This window comes from Neoarius graeffei, chromosome 1 (genome assembly GCF_027579695.1).
Source record: "Neoarius graeffei isolate fNeoGra1 chromosome 1, fNeoGra1.pri, whole genome shotgun sequence".
NCBI lineage: Eukaryota > Metazoa > Chordata > Actinopteri > Siluriformes > Ariidae > Neoarius > Neoarius graeffei.
Genome location: NC_083569.1, coordinates 118,648,275 through 118,667,343, shown reverse-complemented (window position 1 = coordinate 118,667,343; position 19,069 = coordinate 118,648,275). Strand labels below are relative to the sequence as shown.

Below are 19,069 nucleotides of genomic sequence, written 5' to 3'. Positions count from 1 at the left end.
CCAGCAGGCTACAGTCCTGACAAAAACGAGACAATTTGCAACAAAAAATGTATGCTTTTCCAACAAAACAATCTATTATCTGAAATACTGATTGCATTCTTCAAGATCTCAACTTGCACATGATGGAAAAAAACAAAAATCACAAATTTCGAAAAAAAATGCTTCTTTTGCGATTATCTCGGATTCGTTTCGTCCGACATGTGTCCCTAGATTCGGTGAGGGGTCACATATGTAAACGGATCTGTTATTTGCTCTGCTATGTATCTAGTTACTTGTGGGTAGGAAATTTAACGTATCGGTATAAATCTAAGCGTATCGGATTTTAACTAAAGCGACTAAACATATCGGCAGGCAGAGCGAGCGTATTGGACCCGATACGCTAAAATGCTTTGGGGAAAACCATGCGCAAAAAAACAGTTACTTAAATGGGTGTTTTTTTTTTTTTGTTTTTTTTTTTTAATGGCGAGCCTGAACACACAACCTAAATCCTTTCTTGTGTGTGTTTCATTAAAATCTGCAAACTTTTTGGGTAAAAAGATATTCTTTTTGCATGATGCAAGTGTAATTGGTGGCATTTTGAAGTGCCCTGTTATTATAACAAAGAAAATGCTTCAACTGGTCAAGTCCGTATCATAAAACGCACGTCTGTCTCTAACCCAAGCTCATCTGTAAACAACAATCTTTCCTGTCTGTCTCTCTGGATCTCTCGGCATGCTCCTGTTTCAGGTTTCTTGTTGACAGTGTTAAATTATCTTTTTCCACTCTGCTGCTCTTGCTCTCTTTAAAGGTCTAACCTTTTGTACTTTTAAAGAGAGTTGGAAACAGGACTGAGCAGTTTGCACCGAGTCTGTATGCTAGTTTTTAGATTATAATCGTGTCGGTGGTTTAAAAGTTCGACTTATCAAATACCCTGTCCACACTAGGGATTTTGTACCGATACAATGCCACTTTCGTACCGCAACACCTGTCCACACTAGCAACTATACCGGTACTGTAGCGGTATAACTGTATCGGTACGAAACCCACAAATGTATGGGTTTCGTACTGGTACAGTATCGGTACTGTAGCGCTTCGCTGTAGTGTGGACAGATGAAGCGGCTCTGTATCAATACAAATATAATGCGCATGCGCAATGAACCATTCCTACTTCTTCCGGGTTATTCATACAATACAATACGCCCGTGCTTTCCAGCTGTAAATAAAACGTCAAAATGGCTCAAAACGACCGTGGAGCAAAGAAAGGGGGGAGAAAGGGAGAGGAGTAGGTCGGGAGGAAGAAAGGAGGAAGAGGGGAAAAGGGAGGGGAAGAGAAGGAAAGAGGGAGAAAGGGAGATTCGTTTTCTTTGTTTCTTTCTCAACTGCCTTGCGAGTTTTAGACGATTCGACTGAATAAATGACCACCAGAAATACAGACTGTACATGGACAACAAAAAGCACACACACGTTGTTTCATCCGCCATATTCTCGGAAGGAAGTTACTCGGTAACCACCAGGGCTTTGAACCAGAATTTTTTTCCTATTGGTTCGTTCCGAACAGAAACGGAATTTTAACGTTTCCGGTTTTGGGTTCCACCATTAAATAGACGTTCCCGAACCGGTTAGAACAAAAAAATTTCGTTCCCGGAACGGTTAATTACGTTCCCTGTCAGCGGTTTAACAAATGGCTATAAAATTATGTCTCTGTCTCATCCAGCTTAAGCCAAATGTAGGCTAATTCTATTACAACCTTCATTAAATAAAACAAGAAATAATTCAAAACAATTATTATTTCAAATGTTGGCGATTTGGATTCTCAGTATGTCTTCCCATCTACACAAACAGAAAAAGTGCCAAAAATGAAAGATAATTTGTTTAGTGTGTTACCAAAGGCTAGTCAGGCCCTATAGAGGGCTACCGCATGACGTCACCGCGCCGCGAGATTTTGTTAGGCGCCATATTGGAAGACCAAGTACACATCTATGCAAGTACATACATACATAAAACAAACTACACCTGAAATGTAGTCAGGGCCGGTTCTGCCCTAATCTGGACCCGGGTGCAACATCGCGCAACACCCCCCCCCAAAAAAAACACCAGTCTAAATCAGGACAACCATCACATAACTATAACTATAAACATTTTATATCAACTATTTTAACTAAATGGGCTATAATAAATAAGCCTGCAGGCAGCCACGGCAGGCTGCCTCAGAAAAGTAACCATTTGTCCTACCTTAAAACTCGTTTTGCATTTTCTGCCTCCTTTTTTGCCTCCGATTCTTGACCCTCCGTTTATTTTCTTTCCTTTTCTGAAAACCCGATTTGTGTCCAGACATTTTGTTCTGCTACCAACGAACTAACTCGTCAGGTCTCGTCTCTCGAGCCCGCGATGATTCCCGTGGGAAGGGCAACAACTGATACATTTTTACAAACAGCCAATAGGGAGGTTGCAACGTTCAGGCTCTTCTTTGCTCAGACACTCCGTAATGGAGACGTGATAGTAGTCCACCTTCCTGCTCTCTCCATTCAGTCAGCGAACGTCACACAGGAAGTGAACCCCAGCGGGTCATAGAAACTTGCGCAGGAGAAGAATGGCTTTTTTATTTGTAGGCTACGGAAACTTTGAGGAATGAAATAAAAACCGGTATTAACCGGTTACCATTATTTTTAATAAGCGTTTCTGTTCCGGAACATAAAAAATAATAAAGTTTCTGGTTTCGTTTCTGTTCCATGTGAAATAGAAAAAGTTCCCGGTTTGCGTTTTCGTTCCTTGAACAGGTTCAAAGCCCTGGTAACCACGGAAACATTTTGCGCACGCGCATTTCAACTACCATGAAAGAAAACCGCAAACATTTCTCGTGTGGACAGATGCACTAAACTGTACCGGTATACTTTATATCGATACAGTTATACCACTATCGTACCGGTGTATATATGTGAACACAGCAAAAGTGAATACTTTTTTTTTTTCCCCTCCCCCGAAACATCTCTTCAAACAACAAATCCCATCCATCATTCTAATCACCATCTTTATATATTTGAAAAAAAAAAAAAGTTACTCATTTACAAATAATTACAACCCCAAATCAGAAAACGTTGGGACGGTATGTTGGAATTGAAATCAAAACTGAAAACGATGATTTGTTCATAATCTTTGACCTGTACTGCACTCAGAATAATACAACAGCAGATATTTTATCGCATGAATCTTATTGTTTTTTCAAAATAAACACATTTCAATTTTGATTCTTGCAACACATTAAAAAAAAAGGTTTTGGACGGTAAAGCGTTTACCACTTTGTTTCCATTCCTTCTCACAACACTTAAAAGATGTTCATGGACTGAAGACACCAAGTGATGAAGTGTGTCAGGTGTTATTTTGTCAGAAGATCACACATTGAGTTGAAGTTTGGTTATTGATCAAGTTTATTCTTAAGTTTGGTTATTGGTTACTTTTTACTTGTAACAGACAATGACAGTTTTATCCAAAATATTTTTTCCTGCCTTAGTCGATTTATTTCCATTTCGCATGCGTGCAGCTGTTGTAAAGTTCAGTGTGTTTGTGTAGAACTCTGACTGTAGGTTCATTACTCGATAATGTCGAAATCTCATCTCATTATCTCTAGCTGCTTTATCCTGTCCTAGAAATCCGTAAAGTTTGTATGAAGAAAATAGGGTGCCAAGACTTTTGAACAGTACTGTGTTTGAGAATATTTTACATATCTTCTTTTTTTTTTGTGACATCCACCTCTAGGTTTAAAAAAAAAAAAACCCAAAAAAGCCAACTCTGCGCTGCGTCATGACAGACAGGATAATGTTTGAGTTTATAATTATTTAGTGTGTCGGTTGTGGGTGTTTTTATACAGACCTGGCAACCTGTAACTGAATCAGTGCAGGCAGTGTCAGGACACAGCACTTTTATTTTTTTTTTAAATAAACCAAGAGGTGAATGATCTAACACACACAAAAAAAAACAATCTGGGTTTTCTGTGTTGAATAAGGAAGCGGCTTCACCTGTAATGCTGGGCATACACTGTGCGATTTTTGGCCCGATTTTGACACAATTTTCACTCATGCGACTATTTTGGAGATCGGGCCGAGTTTTGGCTCAATCGTGCGTCTCGTATCGTGTAGTATACATGGGGTAACGACAAGCGATTAACACCTCACGATCTCCTCGCGATTGATCGGATGAAAATCAAACCTGTTTGAAATCCTGAGCATCGGATCCGAGCATCGGATCGTATAGTGTGAGACCAGGAATCGTAAGCTGCGTGCTGTTTACCCCTGCGAAGGGGGATTATATCATGGTGATGTCTGTCCCAGGAAGGCTGCTCACCTTCTGCATACCTGCCAACCTGTACGCATCTTGCGTAGCCGCTACGAATTTTTACCTCATTGTACGACTGTACGTTTTCACATTAAAAAGTACGCATATCGTCCGAACTCGCATTTCAGTCAAGTTCTTGCTGAAGTTGATACCGCTGATCTGTGAGAAAACTCAAAGCCAGAATGGAACGCTTTGCCCAGTCCCCCCGCCCCTCTTCCAGAGCATGTGGCTCTGCCCTCTTCTCCCCCTCCCCTTCCTCCTTCGCGTCTCTGACTTGAGTGCAGCGGTGCAGCCAGGTGGCTAGAGCGAGTCGGGGATTGAAACGTCGGTTAGAGACGTCGTTTTTATATTTGTAACAGAAACGGTTGTGTTTCACGTGTACTCGAGCTTCCTTGCTGTTATTTTGTGCATTTACAACACCAACAGTACAGGCTAGTTCTTCATTTAACTTGGAAGCCGTCACTCGAGGTTGCATATTCGATGCGGTAACCAACGAAACCTGATTACAGTTCCTCTCATGCTCTCATTGAATCACTATGATAAGTACCACTTTATTGATGCGCTCAACAAAACGTAGCGTGTTGTATATCTTAAGGGCAGTCGGTAACTTCTGTCAATGGTAGCCTAGAATGTTTGCAGATGATGTGAAGTCGAAAATTGGTCATCCCTCTTCTGAAAAAACCTGCGTGGTACTGCAGTATCAAATGCTTTTTTATACAGTATTACTGCAGTAAATGCAATATTTCGAATGCAAATGCAATAGTTTGCACATGAAAAAGGCATGCTACAAAATACTGCAGTGTACTGTATAATGCAATATTTTTACTGTATAATGCAATATACTTCCAACATGTTAAAAAATGCAAAAGTCTAAACCTATTGCATGGGAAATTTGTGCATACCATGTTTTGTGTTGAAAGTGCCTTTTTTACATACTGTATTAATTTAATGTGTTGATATTTATTTTGAAAGAGTGGCTCTGGTTTAATTTCATTTCATTTGCACATGTATTTAATGTTTGTGCTTTTCAAAACGGAAGGAAGTTCCCAAGAGCCATCAATAGCAGTTTCCCAAAGTCTATCAATAAGAATGTTTTACAAAACCGGACTATGTTCCCAAGGTCAATCAATAAAACTGGATTGAAAGTGTATTTTTGGTCTGCCGGTTGTGGTCTGTGGGGGCGCATGCGCGCCGGGTTGGGGTGAAGTTGACGCGAGGGGGGGGGTACTCATGAAATTGTAAAATTGTACTCATAACATTTTTTTTTTTTAAAGATTTTTTTTGGGGCTTTTTTCACCTTTATTATTGGATAGGACAGTGTAGAGACAGGAAATGAGCGGGAGAGGGAGATGGGGAGGAATCAGGAAATGACCTCGGGCCGGAATCGAACTCGGGTCCCCGGATTTATGGTATGGCGCCTTATCCACCTGAGCCACGACGCCCCATAACATTTTTTCAAGGTTGGCAGGTATGCTTCTGAAATCAACTCCTCTCACAATTTTCGGAGGAATTTCACGAAACTTGGCAGGATTTTTTGTTATGTCGGGAATACGCAAATTGTAATTTCATTACATTTGGTTACATTTTACCAGCCCTTGATTAAGAAAATTATAATTTGACAATTTCATGAGTGTGATTTTCCTCCTGAAATCAATTCCTTTCATAATTTTTGGAGGAATTTCGCCAAACTTGGTAAAAGGCATTGTTGTATGTCGGTAATATGCATATTGTAATTTCGTTCAGTTCGGTCACATTTTACCAGAGTTACTGTACAGCCCTTGATTAACAACCTTTTACTTTTCACAATTTAATGAAGGTGTGCTTGCCTTCTGACATCAACTCCTGTCTCAATTTTTGGACAAATTTCTCGAAGCTTGGCAAAAGGCCTTGTGATATGACCGTAATACTCCATATTGCAATTTAATTCCGTTTGTTAAAATTTTATCAGAGTTTTGACCCATGATTAAATAACTATTGCCGCTTTTCCACTACAAACGCGGCTGAGTCGGGCTGAGCCATGCCGTGCTGAGTCGGGCTGAGCGGGGCTGTTGGAGTTGCATTTCGACTACAACCGCGCTGAACCGTGCTGGCTGGAAGTGGGTGCACACATTGGGTGGAGTTAGCGAAAGTGGGTGGACGTCAGGTGATGTCGTTAAGCAGCGCAAACAGTGACATCAGTGAGCTTTTAAGCGGTAGTCTCACGACCCGAATAGTAAACAATAAACATGGAGGACATGGAGTCGTTAGTGTTGCTGGTCTTGGTGCTGTGGCTTGTTGTCACCGACAACGCGGACAGATACTGGCAAGAGCGTATAGATGAGGCGAGGCGCATAAGGCTTCAGAAATTCTCATAATTCGTAATTCTTCTCCTTCCGGGTTTACGGTGTTTACAGATCCCAGCGTGCTCGCGGGGCGTGTGTGGGCGTGTGAGGACACTCCTCCTCACCAATCAGTGCACAGGGGAGTGTCTGCTCACGCCCCCAGCCTCACTCGGCTCGCTTTGGCTCGCTTCAGCCCCACTCCAAAACGGTGCGAGTTTTAGGGGCTAAGCAGGGCTGAAGCGAGCTGAGTTGTGCTGGTTTTTGGTAGTCGAAACGCGAGCCGTGTCGAGCTGAAGCGAGCTGAAGTGAGCTGAAAAAGGGTAGTGGAAAAGGGCCATTTGACAATTTTATGAGGGTGTACATTCTCTTTTGAAATCAACTCCTCTCACAATTTGTGGAGGAATTTCACCAAACTTGGCAAAAGGCTTTGTTATAGGACTGTTATACGCATATTGAAATTTCGTTTAATTTGGGCAAATTTTTACCAGAGTTATGCCCTTGATTATTAACAAACTTGTACTTTGGCCATTTCATCAAGGTGTGCTTGCTTCCTGAAATCAACTTCCCTCACAATTTTTCTGGCTAAAGGGCCCGAAGGCGATGTCCGTCCGGGGAAGGGTAGTCGCCTCTGAAATCAACTCCTCTCACAATTTTTGGAGGAAGTTCATGAAACCTGACAAGATTCTTTATTATGTCAGTAATACGTATATTGTAATTTTGTTCAATTTGGTCGCATTTTACCAGAGTTATGGCATAGTTGCCAGCGGGGGGTATTGTGTTCTCCGAGCATTCTTGTTTAAAATGATTTTCTTTGACTTTTTTTTTGTCTTTTTCTTTTGTCCATCCTTGTTTTCCTTAACTCAGATATACAGGATGTAATAGTAGATTCATATTGCTGTCAAATTCACTGTTTAATCAAGTCCTTCAAAAGTCAAAGTCCTTCCCGCACCATTCATGGTGCGTTTGGGGGCGCCGATCTCAGTTTTGTAGCCCTCAGCCTCTCGCCTATATTACATAGCTAGGGTTACAGTGGGGGGGCGGGCCCTCTGGTAACCGCGAGAGTTTGACTCCCCACTTGCATCTGTATTGCAGCGATGGTAGTAGGCACCACTTTTATGATGGTCTTTGGTATAACCTGACTGTGAGTAGAACTCCCGATTGAGAGGCGGACACACTAACCACTAGACCACTCGCCGGCGCACTGTTTAATGCTTCTTGAAAATCACAACCATGTTCTGTTTTGATTTTCTAATTATTAAAATTTTTTAGAAGTAACTACGTTTTACCAAAACTTAATTTCAGCATGGAGCGTAGTCATGCATGCTGAACACTGAGTAGTGACAGGAACACTAGTATTTAAGTATCCATGACACTTTTGGGACTTCTGATCGGTGTAACCTAGAGAGGGCTGAATTTTATTTTTAAGCAGAGCATGAAGAGCAGGAAAAGTAGAATCGGGTAATCCTAGAACGCGACAGTCGACCTTGAACTTTGTAAGGCAATCAATTTGGTAGTCAGGGGAGGACAAAAATACAATCTGCGTTTAAAATAGGATAAGAGGAGCTGCCATTGGGAGTAAAGCCCTTCTAATTTTAGACTAAAAACATTACATCCTCTAACTAGGACAAGGGAAGTGGCAGTTAGCTTCTACACACCAAACGTGATGTGAAGGCAGTGATGTCAAACTGATTACTGTTTTTATATATAGATGCACATGGACTACTAAATATTCTACGATGCTCCAGGGTATCAGGCATAAGTCAGTTTGAACATGATGAAGCCATGTTCAAGCACTTGATGATGAATAAAGTCCTTTAGTACCCTGATTACCCCAGTAATCTAAAATTTAACCCAGTACTTGTACCACATTCTCCAGGTTGACTTAGTTTTATCTAAAATGTATGAGCTCAGAAGATAATTGAAATAAGCTGGATTCTGCATTCTGATTGGTCAGAAGGTGTTTTATTAATTTTCTACAACAGCTGCTCTGAAAGTAGTGCAGATTTATTCAGGTTTATATGTTAATCTAGAGTACTGCTGCGTACCGGTATGCCGAACCGGTACTGGACTTGTAAAAAGTTTCGGTTCAAGTCCGGTTAAAACTGGAACGTCGGGAACCAGTACTTGGACTTGCAAAAAAACTAGCACTTATGTATATTCTCCTTTTTGTTCTAAACCATCTAAAACCTTTTCTTTTAAGTTCGTTTCTTAAGACACGTATTTTTAAGTATGTTACCTCGCTTGTGGACAGTTTCGGCGAACACTTCCGCCTTCTTCAAAACAGGGACTGTTTTGAAGAAGGCGGAAGTGTTCGCCGAAACTGTCAACAAGCGAGGTAACATACTTAAAAATACGTGTCTTAAGAAACGAACTTAAAAGAATAGTTATAATTATCAGACCTAATGAATTTTCACTACACATCTAAAACCTTACGTAGATCGAGAAATTTGCGCTGAGAAAAGATGAAAAACATCGTGTCGGCTTCTGATATGGCGGCCATTACTGAACTCACGAAGTCTCGCAAAATGTCGCAACTGCTCGCGAGATCTGTGTGACGTCAAGGGAAGCTAGCGATGTGATTGGCTTAGACATAGCGTGGGCTGCTGTGGTCGCCATATTGGATATTTGGTAGTGTAGCTAACTCCTTTGTTTGGTCTACGGCGTCACGGGTCATGTAAACACAATGCCGTGGGGCTTTAAATCCAGTAAGGTGTGGGAGCATGTGACGAAACTGCCGCTAGATACTGCGAAGTGTAACCTGTGTATAGTAGTATAATGCGTATAGTCTACTCTACACTCTACCTTTCAGCAAAGTTTTAGGGATTTAGGCTCAGTCAGCTCAGGGACTGTTTACTTTAGTTTGGTAAATGAAGTAAATGTTTGTACTTTGTAGTAGTTCACTAGTTGCTGTCATAAGTCATTTGTAGACTAAGTGGCAAAAAGTGTATGTAACGTTTTTTTACATTTGTACTTTGTAGAGGAATGTAGACACAAGTTGGAAGTCTTGGAACACGATAAAACGGATGAGTTTGAATTTGAGTTGATTGAGTTTATTTCAAATTTTCAATTGATAATTACTTAGCTTACAATAGGTTCAGGTCCGGACTTGTAAGTCTGGACCTGAACCTGAATGTGAGTTTAGGTACGCAGCATTAATCTAGAGCCAATGATTTTCCATTTCAAAATCTGGCTTTTTCCGTTTCGGACAATGAAAAATTCCGTTTCACAATTTCAGTTCAAAATTGTTCTGTTTGGCTCCAGTTTAGTAATTCTGGCTGGCATAATTTTACTTGGGTTTCAAAGTATTGCATCTCTAGACACAAATGGTCCTTTGCATGATGAAGTAATTCATTAAAAAATATAATAAAACAATTACACTGACAGTAGGCTGATAAATTGCATTAATTAAAAAAATAAAGTGGGATCACAGATTGAGACAACTCAAAATACTTGACATACTGATAACAGATAAATCAAGAAACTAGGATCACAGTTGACTAAAAACCCATCTCATATATAATATATGCAATATAATGGCATATATAATATCTCAATATAATGTTGTACTGATGAATTAATATTCAGTAATACTTACTGAGCCTGTAATGACAATACTCATAACTGACTGTTTAAAAATATTACTCTATTTTTTTCGCGGTCCAAATCCTGCACTCTGATTGGCTGGCGAACGGGTCCGTATCTACGGTACGGACCTCTGGTGACTCGCTTGTTCACAACAACATACTAGAATTTTTTTTTTTGTCAAAGTTTATCTTTTTTGTAAATATTTATTTATAAGATTATCAAAAATCTTATAAACTTTTGCCAGCATTTCTCAGGAGAATAGCATTAATTTTACAGCATGGATAGCGATAACGACAGTCTTCACAGCGAAAGCGAGTTTTACTACCCTGAGGAAGAAGAAGAAATAAAAGAAAAAACATTTCAGGAGAAAGCTAAAACCTGTAATTTGCTAACACCGAACAAAAACATGGCTGAATCCTGAATGACTCCTATTTGTATAAATAGGGCACTACATAGGTGGCAGAATGTAGTTTTTTTTTTTTTTTTTTTTTCCTGCCATGGAAGTGCACTTGTATACCGAGGAGGAAGCCATTTGCATTACAGCCATGAATGAGGATTCAAAATGGCGGCTTGGCTCGGTTTTCCCTTTCGGGCGCTCTCGTTTTCTGTTAGAATTTGGTAAAGAAAAAAATAAACATGTTATTTACCAGCTTAAGGTCGGTCCGTATGGTGAAATACCATGACCTCGGCCTTGAGTACTGACCTCAGCCCAGAGGGCCTCGGTCGGTACTTTCAAGACCTCGGTCACGGTATTTCACGATACGGACCTCCCAGCTGGTAAATAACATGTATATCTCATCTCATCATCTTTAGCCGCTTTATCCTTCTACAGGGTCGCAGGCAAGCTGGAGCCTATCCCAGCTGACTACGGGCGAAAGGCGGGGTACACCCTGGACAAGTCGCCAGGTCATCACAGGGCTGACACAGACAACCATTCACACTCACATTCACACCTACGCTCAATTTAGAGTCACCAGTTAACCTAACTTGCATGTCTTTGGACTGTGGGGGAAACCGGAGCACCCGGAGGAAACCCACGCGGACACGGGGAGAACATGCAAACTCCGCACAGAAAGGCCCTCGCCGGCCACGGGGCTCGAACCCGGACCTTCTTGCTGTGAGGCGACAGCGCTAACCACTACACCACCGTGCCGCCACACATATATATATTTTTTAGTATACCACAAAAGGAAAAAAAAGAAACCTTTATTCGTCACATGCACACTTCAAGCACAGTGAAATTCATCCTCTGCATTTAACCCATCTGAAGCAGTGAACACACACACACACACACACAGCAGTGGGCAGCCACATCAGAACCCCTGGGGAGCAGTCAGGGGTTCGGTACCTCGCTCAAGGGCACCTCGGCCCAAGGCTGCCCCACGTCAACCTAACTGCATGTCTTTGGATTGTGGGGGGAAACCGGAGCACCTAGACGAAACCCACGCAGACATGGGGAGAACATGCTAGCTGTCTTGACCGGAAAGGCATGTCTGCTTGGGCGTTAGTGGTAGTTACGCAGAAGCCTTCTGCGGCAGTTACACTTTGACACGCAAGCAATGTTGAAAAAATGAATACAAGCGCAGATGTATTAAAAAAAAATCATTTTTTCCAAAAATTCCGTTTGGCAGTCAAAAATCCGTTTCACTATAAAAATTCCGTAATTTCCGTCAGTTTTCCGCGTCAGTTTTATCGTTTCTCAGACGCCAGGACTTGTACAGCAGATGCTCCATATAAACAAATTTTTTTTAAAAATTGATACGGTGAACTTTTTCTGTCGGGAAATGTTAAAAATGAACCTCGATGGAAGGAGTCTCCAGTGTCAGTGCTTTGTAACAGACAGAGCTAAAACTGTAACTTTTTTGGTGTTTTCAGGACAGAGAAGTTGTGGTTTCTTGAACAGAAGGTGCATTTTTATTTTTATTCTATCTATTTATCTATCTAATTTATTTTATTAAACAATATCCATGTAACTATAAAGGGATAAAGACCATCTTTAGTCACTGTGGTATAAAGAGGAATAAAACACTCGAATATTTTATCTTTCTGTAAAAGAAGTGCACTTCATTCTCTCTCTCTCTCTCTCTCTCTCTCTCTCTCTCTCTCTCTCTCTCTCTCCATGTACACACTCTCTCTTGCCCAGATCTACTCGGAGTTAAACCTTGAGCAGAAGCTCCATGATGGAGTATTATCAGATCCTAGGCATACGCAAAGACGCCTCTCCGGATGACATAAAGAAAGCGTGAGTAATTTTTTTTCCCCTCACACGTCTGATATTTTTACACACTATGGACGTTAGAGTGGATCCGTTGGACTAATTATAACTCCGGATGCCCGACAGAAACATTTCCACTTGACCACAGAACACTACGCGACCGTTATAAACCGTTTTCCATTCTTGGTTTTTATAGTTTGCGATAGAGGCATCAAGGAGGAAGCATGAACCCACACTACAGAGTAGTCTGGAGTTAGGCTTTTTCACTGTGAAGGTTTTGCAGTAGAGCTGATTCTGCACAGGGGGGAATAGAAATAAAACTGTCCTCAATCTTTTGCATAATTACAGCTTGTGCCAGAAGAATCTCATCTTTGTTTGGTGTTGATCTTGGCGAGCAGTTGATGCTAAGTGTCATTGCAGTATAGTCATTAGGAGTGTTTTATTATCAGTTTACTAACACGTCTGAGGTGAATTATGTTCCTGATGGTTTTGCCTCATTCCCATTGTCCTTGCAGTTACTTTGCTTTTAATAGCTTTTTGATGGTGTTTCATGAGCAATTTACCAATTTTTTTTTTTTTTGGTAAATAACATTTGTCAAATTGTGTTGCTAATATCATTGCATTGTCTATCCGTTTTGTAAATAGTGTTCTTTAGTGATTTGCCAACATGTCTGAGGTAAATATTGAGGTTTCTGACTGATTTGTCTTATTTTCATTATCACATTGTATTCAACAGCATCTATTAGTGTTTTATTAGTGATTTACCAGCATGTCTGAGGTAAATGTTGAGGTTCCTGGCTGTTTCATCTTATTTTAATTATCATAGTGTCTTTACGTTGTCTTCAACAGCATATATTAGTGTTTTATTAGTGATTTGCCAACATGTCTGAGGTAAATAGAGGTTTCTGACTGATTTGTCTTATTTTCATTATCCTAGTGTCTTTACATTGTCTTCAGCAGCATCTATTAGTGTTTTATTAGTGATTTACCAACATGTCTGAGGTAAATATTGAGGTTTCTGAGTGATTTGTCTTATTTTCATTATCCTAGTGTGTCTACATTGTCTTCAGCAGCATCTATTAGTGTTTTATTAGTGATTTGCCAACATGTCTGAGGTAAATATTGAGGTTTCTGACTGATTTGTCTTATTTTCATTATCACCTTGTATTCAACAGCATCTATTAGTGATTTGCCAACATGTCTGAGGTAAATGTTGAGGTTCCTGGCTGTTTCATCTTATTTTCATTATTATAGTGTCTTCAGCAGCATCTGTTAGGGTTTTATTAGTGATTTACCAACATGTCTGAGGTAAATATTGAGGTTTCTGACTGATTTGTCTTATTTTCATTATCATAGTGTCTTAACGTCGTCTTCAACCAGGGCTCTCAAGTTTTGAATGCAGACAAGAGTGGCATCCCCCCCCCACTGTTGGGGGGGCAGTTGAACGGGTCGCAGGAATTAATATTATTATTATTAGTGTTGTTGTTAACACATAATAATAATAATAATAATAATAATAATAATTATTATTATTATTATTATTATTAATTATTTTATCGTTATTGTTATTAATAACTGCTCAGACTTGCAGAAGAAAGGATGACACATGGCACTGACAATTCAACCAAATGCAAAGTCTTTATTCAGTTTCCATGTATTGCATATGTGTACGTGTGTGTGTGAGAGAGAGCAGAGAGAGGGAGAAAGAGAGAGAGAGATTATGACTGGTGTTGTTTATTGTGTTTGTTGCCTTTTTGGAGTCCTTCATCATTTGTGTTGTTGGCTCCCACTTAAAACAGTTCGGCTCAAGGCCAGCCATTTTCAGGGTCATGAAGAAGGCCAATGTCCCGTCCAGAGACAAGCTGTTTTGGGTTGAGGTTTTGTTCAGACCGACCATTGAAAATACCCTCTTGGCATCAGTATTTGAATGAGGAAGCACCAAAACCAAGGTTGCGATCTTTGATAGCCTCCCAAATTGGTTCAAGCCAACCTTTGAAAAAGGAACCAAGGGCCTCTATTACTTAAATGTTTTCCTTTGATCTTAATAATGAGCAAGTCATGTTGTGTGCAAAAAATTTCTTACTTTGTTCTTTTTTGAGGACATTCTTCCCCAAAACTCCTCAACGTCAAAGGATGTTGGGTCCTGGGGCATGGCAATGTCCATCAGTTGGTACTCCATAAACTCTTCACTTATTTGGTCCTGTTCCTTTGGGTCATGAAAAGGAAGGAGTTCCTGGTATCTTAAAAAGAGCACAATGCAGGGCTCGACATTAGCACTTGCCTGATGGCCCGGCAGTGTTTTTTACGTCTTTCAGGCCAGTTCGGGCCACTAAATTTGGCCAAACAGTGGCCCGGGCGGGCCAGTATGTTTTCAATACAAATTAACAAATTTTATTACTCATATTTTACCCAGAATTGTGAAAAAATTGCTCGTAAAATGCACCTTTTCGGTACGAGGTCCGCCATCTTTGTTTTTGTCACGCTCCGCTCCGCGGCAGGAGTGTGTCGTCTTTGTGCATCTTCGGCGCTGTTCGGAAGCATCATTTTGGCGGGAAAATAGCATCTTGTAGACGAAGACGGTTGCGGCAAGGAGACCATCAGAACGGTGAAATCTCATCTCATTATCTCTAGCCGCTTTATCCTTCTACAGGGTCGCAGGCAAGCTGGAGCCTATCCCAGCTGACTACGGGCGAAAGGCGGGGTACACCCTGGACAAGTCGCCAGGTCATCACAGGGCTGACACATAGACACAGACAACCATTCACACTCACATTCACACCTACGCTCAATTTAGAGTCACCAGTTAACCTAACCTGCATGTCTTTGGACTGTGGGGGAAACCGGAGCACCTGGAGGAAACCCACGCGGACACGGGGAGAACATGCAAACTCTGCACAGAAAGGCCCTCGCCGGCCCTGGGGCTCGAACCCAGGACCTTCTTGCTGTGAGGCGACAGCGCTAACCACTACACCACCGTGCCGCCCACGGTGAAATTCAAATAGAAATATGTTCAAACTCCACGCTCCCCAACCTGGCCAAGGCCAGGTAAACAGTTTAAATACGATCGTGCATAAATTAACTATCGGGTGTTAACGAACGGCTTCATTTTGAACTCGGCAGCCAATCAGAGCGCGTGACGTCACGCTCGGTTTACAACTCGCCAAATCGTAAAACAGCATTTCAACGCACGCGCTTTAGCTTCAGATGGTGTAAAATCGTTCAGACTTTGTATATTAATATCAAAATTTCAGGATACACTGCCAAGAAATATGGCTACACGTGTATCAACTTTTAGTGATTAAAGAATGAAGTTTAAATGTTGGTTGCTATGACTGAAATAGAAGAACAGATAAAATAATGTGGTAAATTAGATCTGATCCCATGTATTATATTATTCAAATATCCAAAGATGAAGAAATCTATCAAAATAGCCAAACTAGGTCTACATTAGTTCATTACAACAAAAATAGCGATTCTGACCCTCTCTGGTACAACCAGACCATGCTAAACCCAGTATACCCCCAGTTGCTAGGGTATCTGCTGTTGCCATGGCAACGGTTTATGCAAATGAGCTGAATTTGCAAAAATTTACTACTAGTTCCCCCAAGGACATATATCCTGAAAATGTGGTGTTTATATCTTATTAAAAAAACACATTTCACCCCTTTTTGGCTCACCTGAGCATACCTGTTAGTTAGGGTTATAAATCACCCCCGAGCAGGGCTCGAAATTAACTTTTTTTCTGTGTGTCCCCCAGTGGTCCCGAATTCTGTGTTGTATTGTCCTGAATGGAAGCAATAGTGTCCCCATTTTTTTCCTCTCTGAAATAACCAGTGGTTAATATTATCATATGAAGTTACTATTATATTTGTAACTATGCGATTTTGAACCCTTTATATCATTTTTACAATAAGTCACAAGACACAAGCGACACATGTCCTATACATCATCTACTTCAAAATTACAGTTATTGCATTTTCAGTTTATTAAACTTTGGCGATCTCACTGTATGAATAGATACCCGTTTATTTAAAGGGGCCAACTAGCTCATTCAGAAAATGTTTCAACTCCCTACATCTGCAGTACACTTTAGTTGAAAATAAGACCCCTTTTATGTTCATTTCATCTACTTATACCTTGAATATCTGTTGGCACTTATAAGGCCAACTTATAATTTTCACCATTACCGTTATCCATTTTTATGAACTTTCCGTTATCCATTTGATGAACTTTCGCTGCCGAAACGTGGGTGCAAATGTTAGCAACATCAGCATAGTGCCAGGTCCTAGCCTAGTTGTGCTGCTGACTGACTAAACTTTCTGAACTAGAAAGACACCAAGAAAACTCACTTATTCTGTTGAACGGTATCTTCCGTCAATATCATCCGCATCATTCCTGTTGTGTTTTATAACGTGTCTAACAGTGTTCATTAAGTTCATTCAGTTGCTAGCGTTGCCTGCAGACCAGGCGATGACACTTTGGATCCTGAAGGTCCCGGAGACGTTATGTCTGGGCTTTCAGTTTCTTCCCCGCGGTCGGTCCGCTTCAACCACTTCAGCATTTTTGTTCTGGGAAGAGTCGGCGCAGCGTGTGCGGTAGCAATTCCATTCCAAGTCCATATAATGCGGACTCCAGCCGAAGATTCTAGAACAGAATGCGCTGCTCTGTAGCCTACGGATGCAGGTGCATCGAAAGTGTAGCTACTATGTATTTTTCGCTGTTAACGTTTTAAAATTAAAATTGACAAATTAGGTGAATGTCTACGTACGTGTTACGGCTTTGTAAATAATATTAATGTAGAACATTTTTTCTAGATCTATTTTTTCCCATTGTCCCGGGATTGTCCCAGATATGATAATTTTGTGTCCCGATGACATTTTTTATGGTCCCCGGGACGTCGGGACACCGTTAGTTTCGAGCGCTGCCCCCGAGCAGGTAAGGCTTTGCAAAAATCTCACTAGATTATTCCCCAAAGTCCACCCTTTCAGGAAATGTATGGCTTGTCAGTGATTCTCATGATATTTTATTAATTAAGAAATAAACCTTCTTCATGGGCAATGAAAATGTCCATTTAAATCCAGCATGATAAGGGTTAGTATGCCACCCTCACCTTTCATCCAGACTTGGGACTGGCCTGTGTGTGTCTTGTGGCTATTATATAAAGGTGTATTTAAAAAGCTCATTGTACTTCTATTTCTATTAGAATATCTACAGTGGTGAGAATTCAATATCTACAATGTTGAGAATATATGAGCCAAAGTTGAAACCATGACAAAAAAGGAAAATATGTCTACATCACACAGGGTGGGTTACAGGCAAAGCTTATTCTATAAACAAGTAAGTTGCATGGTGAGGCAAAACTTAGCTTATTCTAAAACTTGTACAAACAATTGTTAATGTAAAACAGTAATCAACAGCATGTGTTAAACGAACAGAGAACAAGAACAAAGGAAATTTTTAAATGGAACTAAGAAATTGATAGAACAAGAAATGCAAACAATAAAATATCAATGTGAACAAGATATAATGTTAGCAAAATATGAATAATCTTATTTTCATTAATTTCACCTTAAAATGCACCAGAATGCATGAATATGAATTGAAAAATCAAAATTTTTGAGGGGAGGGCCCCCAGACCCCCCTCTTTGCCTGTAGCAGCTGTGGTTCGGGTACCGCACGCATTCGGGCCACCACATTTTCCATTTGGGCCAGTAACTTTTCAATTGCACTGGCCCAATGGGCCACCAGTGGTAAATGCTTAATGTCTAGGCCTGCAATGTGTACACAAGACTGATTAGAATGCAGTGAGAGACAGATTTGTTTTGTGATCATGACCATTAAACTTAAAAATATGTAGTCATTATGTGAAAAACCTTGCCAGTCTAGTATGGAATCAATTTTGTGCCAAAATGTTCATACAATACTTTTGAAATATCAAACAAAAACGACAAATCAAAATACAAAAAAGTCAATTTTTTTAGACTGGCAAACAAATTATTCGTGTAATCGTGCAAAATATCAGTCTATTACTCTTCAGAAACCTTTTATTTGTGTTCCGCGTCTTTCTCAGTTTTGTTTGACGTAATTTATTTTGGTTGCGATTCCAGCTTTCTCGTTTGCGCTCCCTGACTTTTTGCTTGCAGTTTTGGCACAAACTTCATGTGTGGGCGGGCTGTCCAGGAATGCATTCCCATTGGGTAACTTGTGTTTGATTGACAGCTACGCTCAGAGATTCCCCCGGAAGCTGTTGCAGCCATTTCCTACTCGGATTCTGGCGGACTGTTTGACGAGTGTAATATCATAGTCGCCACTGAAGTCCACTCAATCCTTGTTTACCGTCAATGGATCGGTCACTCGTCAAACACTCCGCCAGAATCCGAGTAGGGAATGGCTGAGCGTAGCTGTCAGTCAAACACAAGTTAGCCAATGGGAATGCATTCCTGGACAGCCCACCCACACGTGAAGTTTGTGCCAAAACTGCAAGCAAAAAGTCAGGGAGCGCAAACGAGAAAGCTGGAATCGCAACCAAAATAAATTACGTCAAACAAAACTGAGAAGGACGCGGAACAAAAATAAAAGGTTTCTGAAGAGTAATAGACTGATATTTTGCACGATTACACGAATAATTTGTTTGCCAGTC

At 40.7% G+C, this 19,069-nt stretch overlaps 1 protein-coding gene across 2 annotated transcripts in view; it reads left to right on the top strand.

Moving 5' to 3' along the window:
• dnajb6b (DnaJ heat shock protein family (Hsp40) member B6b) overlaps window positions 1-19,069 on the top strand; it is a 138,617-nt gene that overhangs the window by 19,596 nt on the left and 99,952 nt on the right. For both annotated transcript variants that reach the window (XM_060915625.1, XM_060915626.1), the window contains exon 2: window positions 12,358-12,456. In XM_060915625.1, coding sequence (XP_060771608.1) covers window positions 12,392-12,456 — 65 coding nt within the window. In that variant the 5' untranslated portion in view covers window positions 12,358-12,391. The remainder of the gene's footprint in view (window positions 1-12,357; window positions 12,457-19,069) is intronic.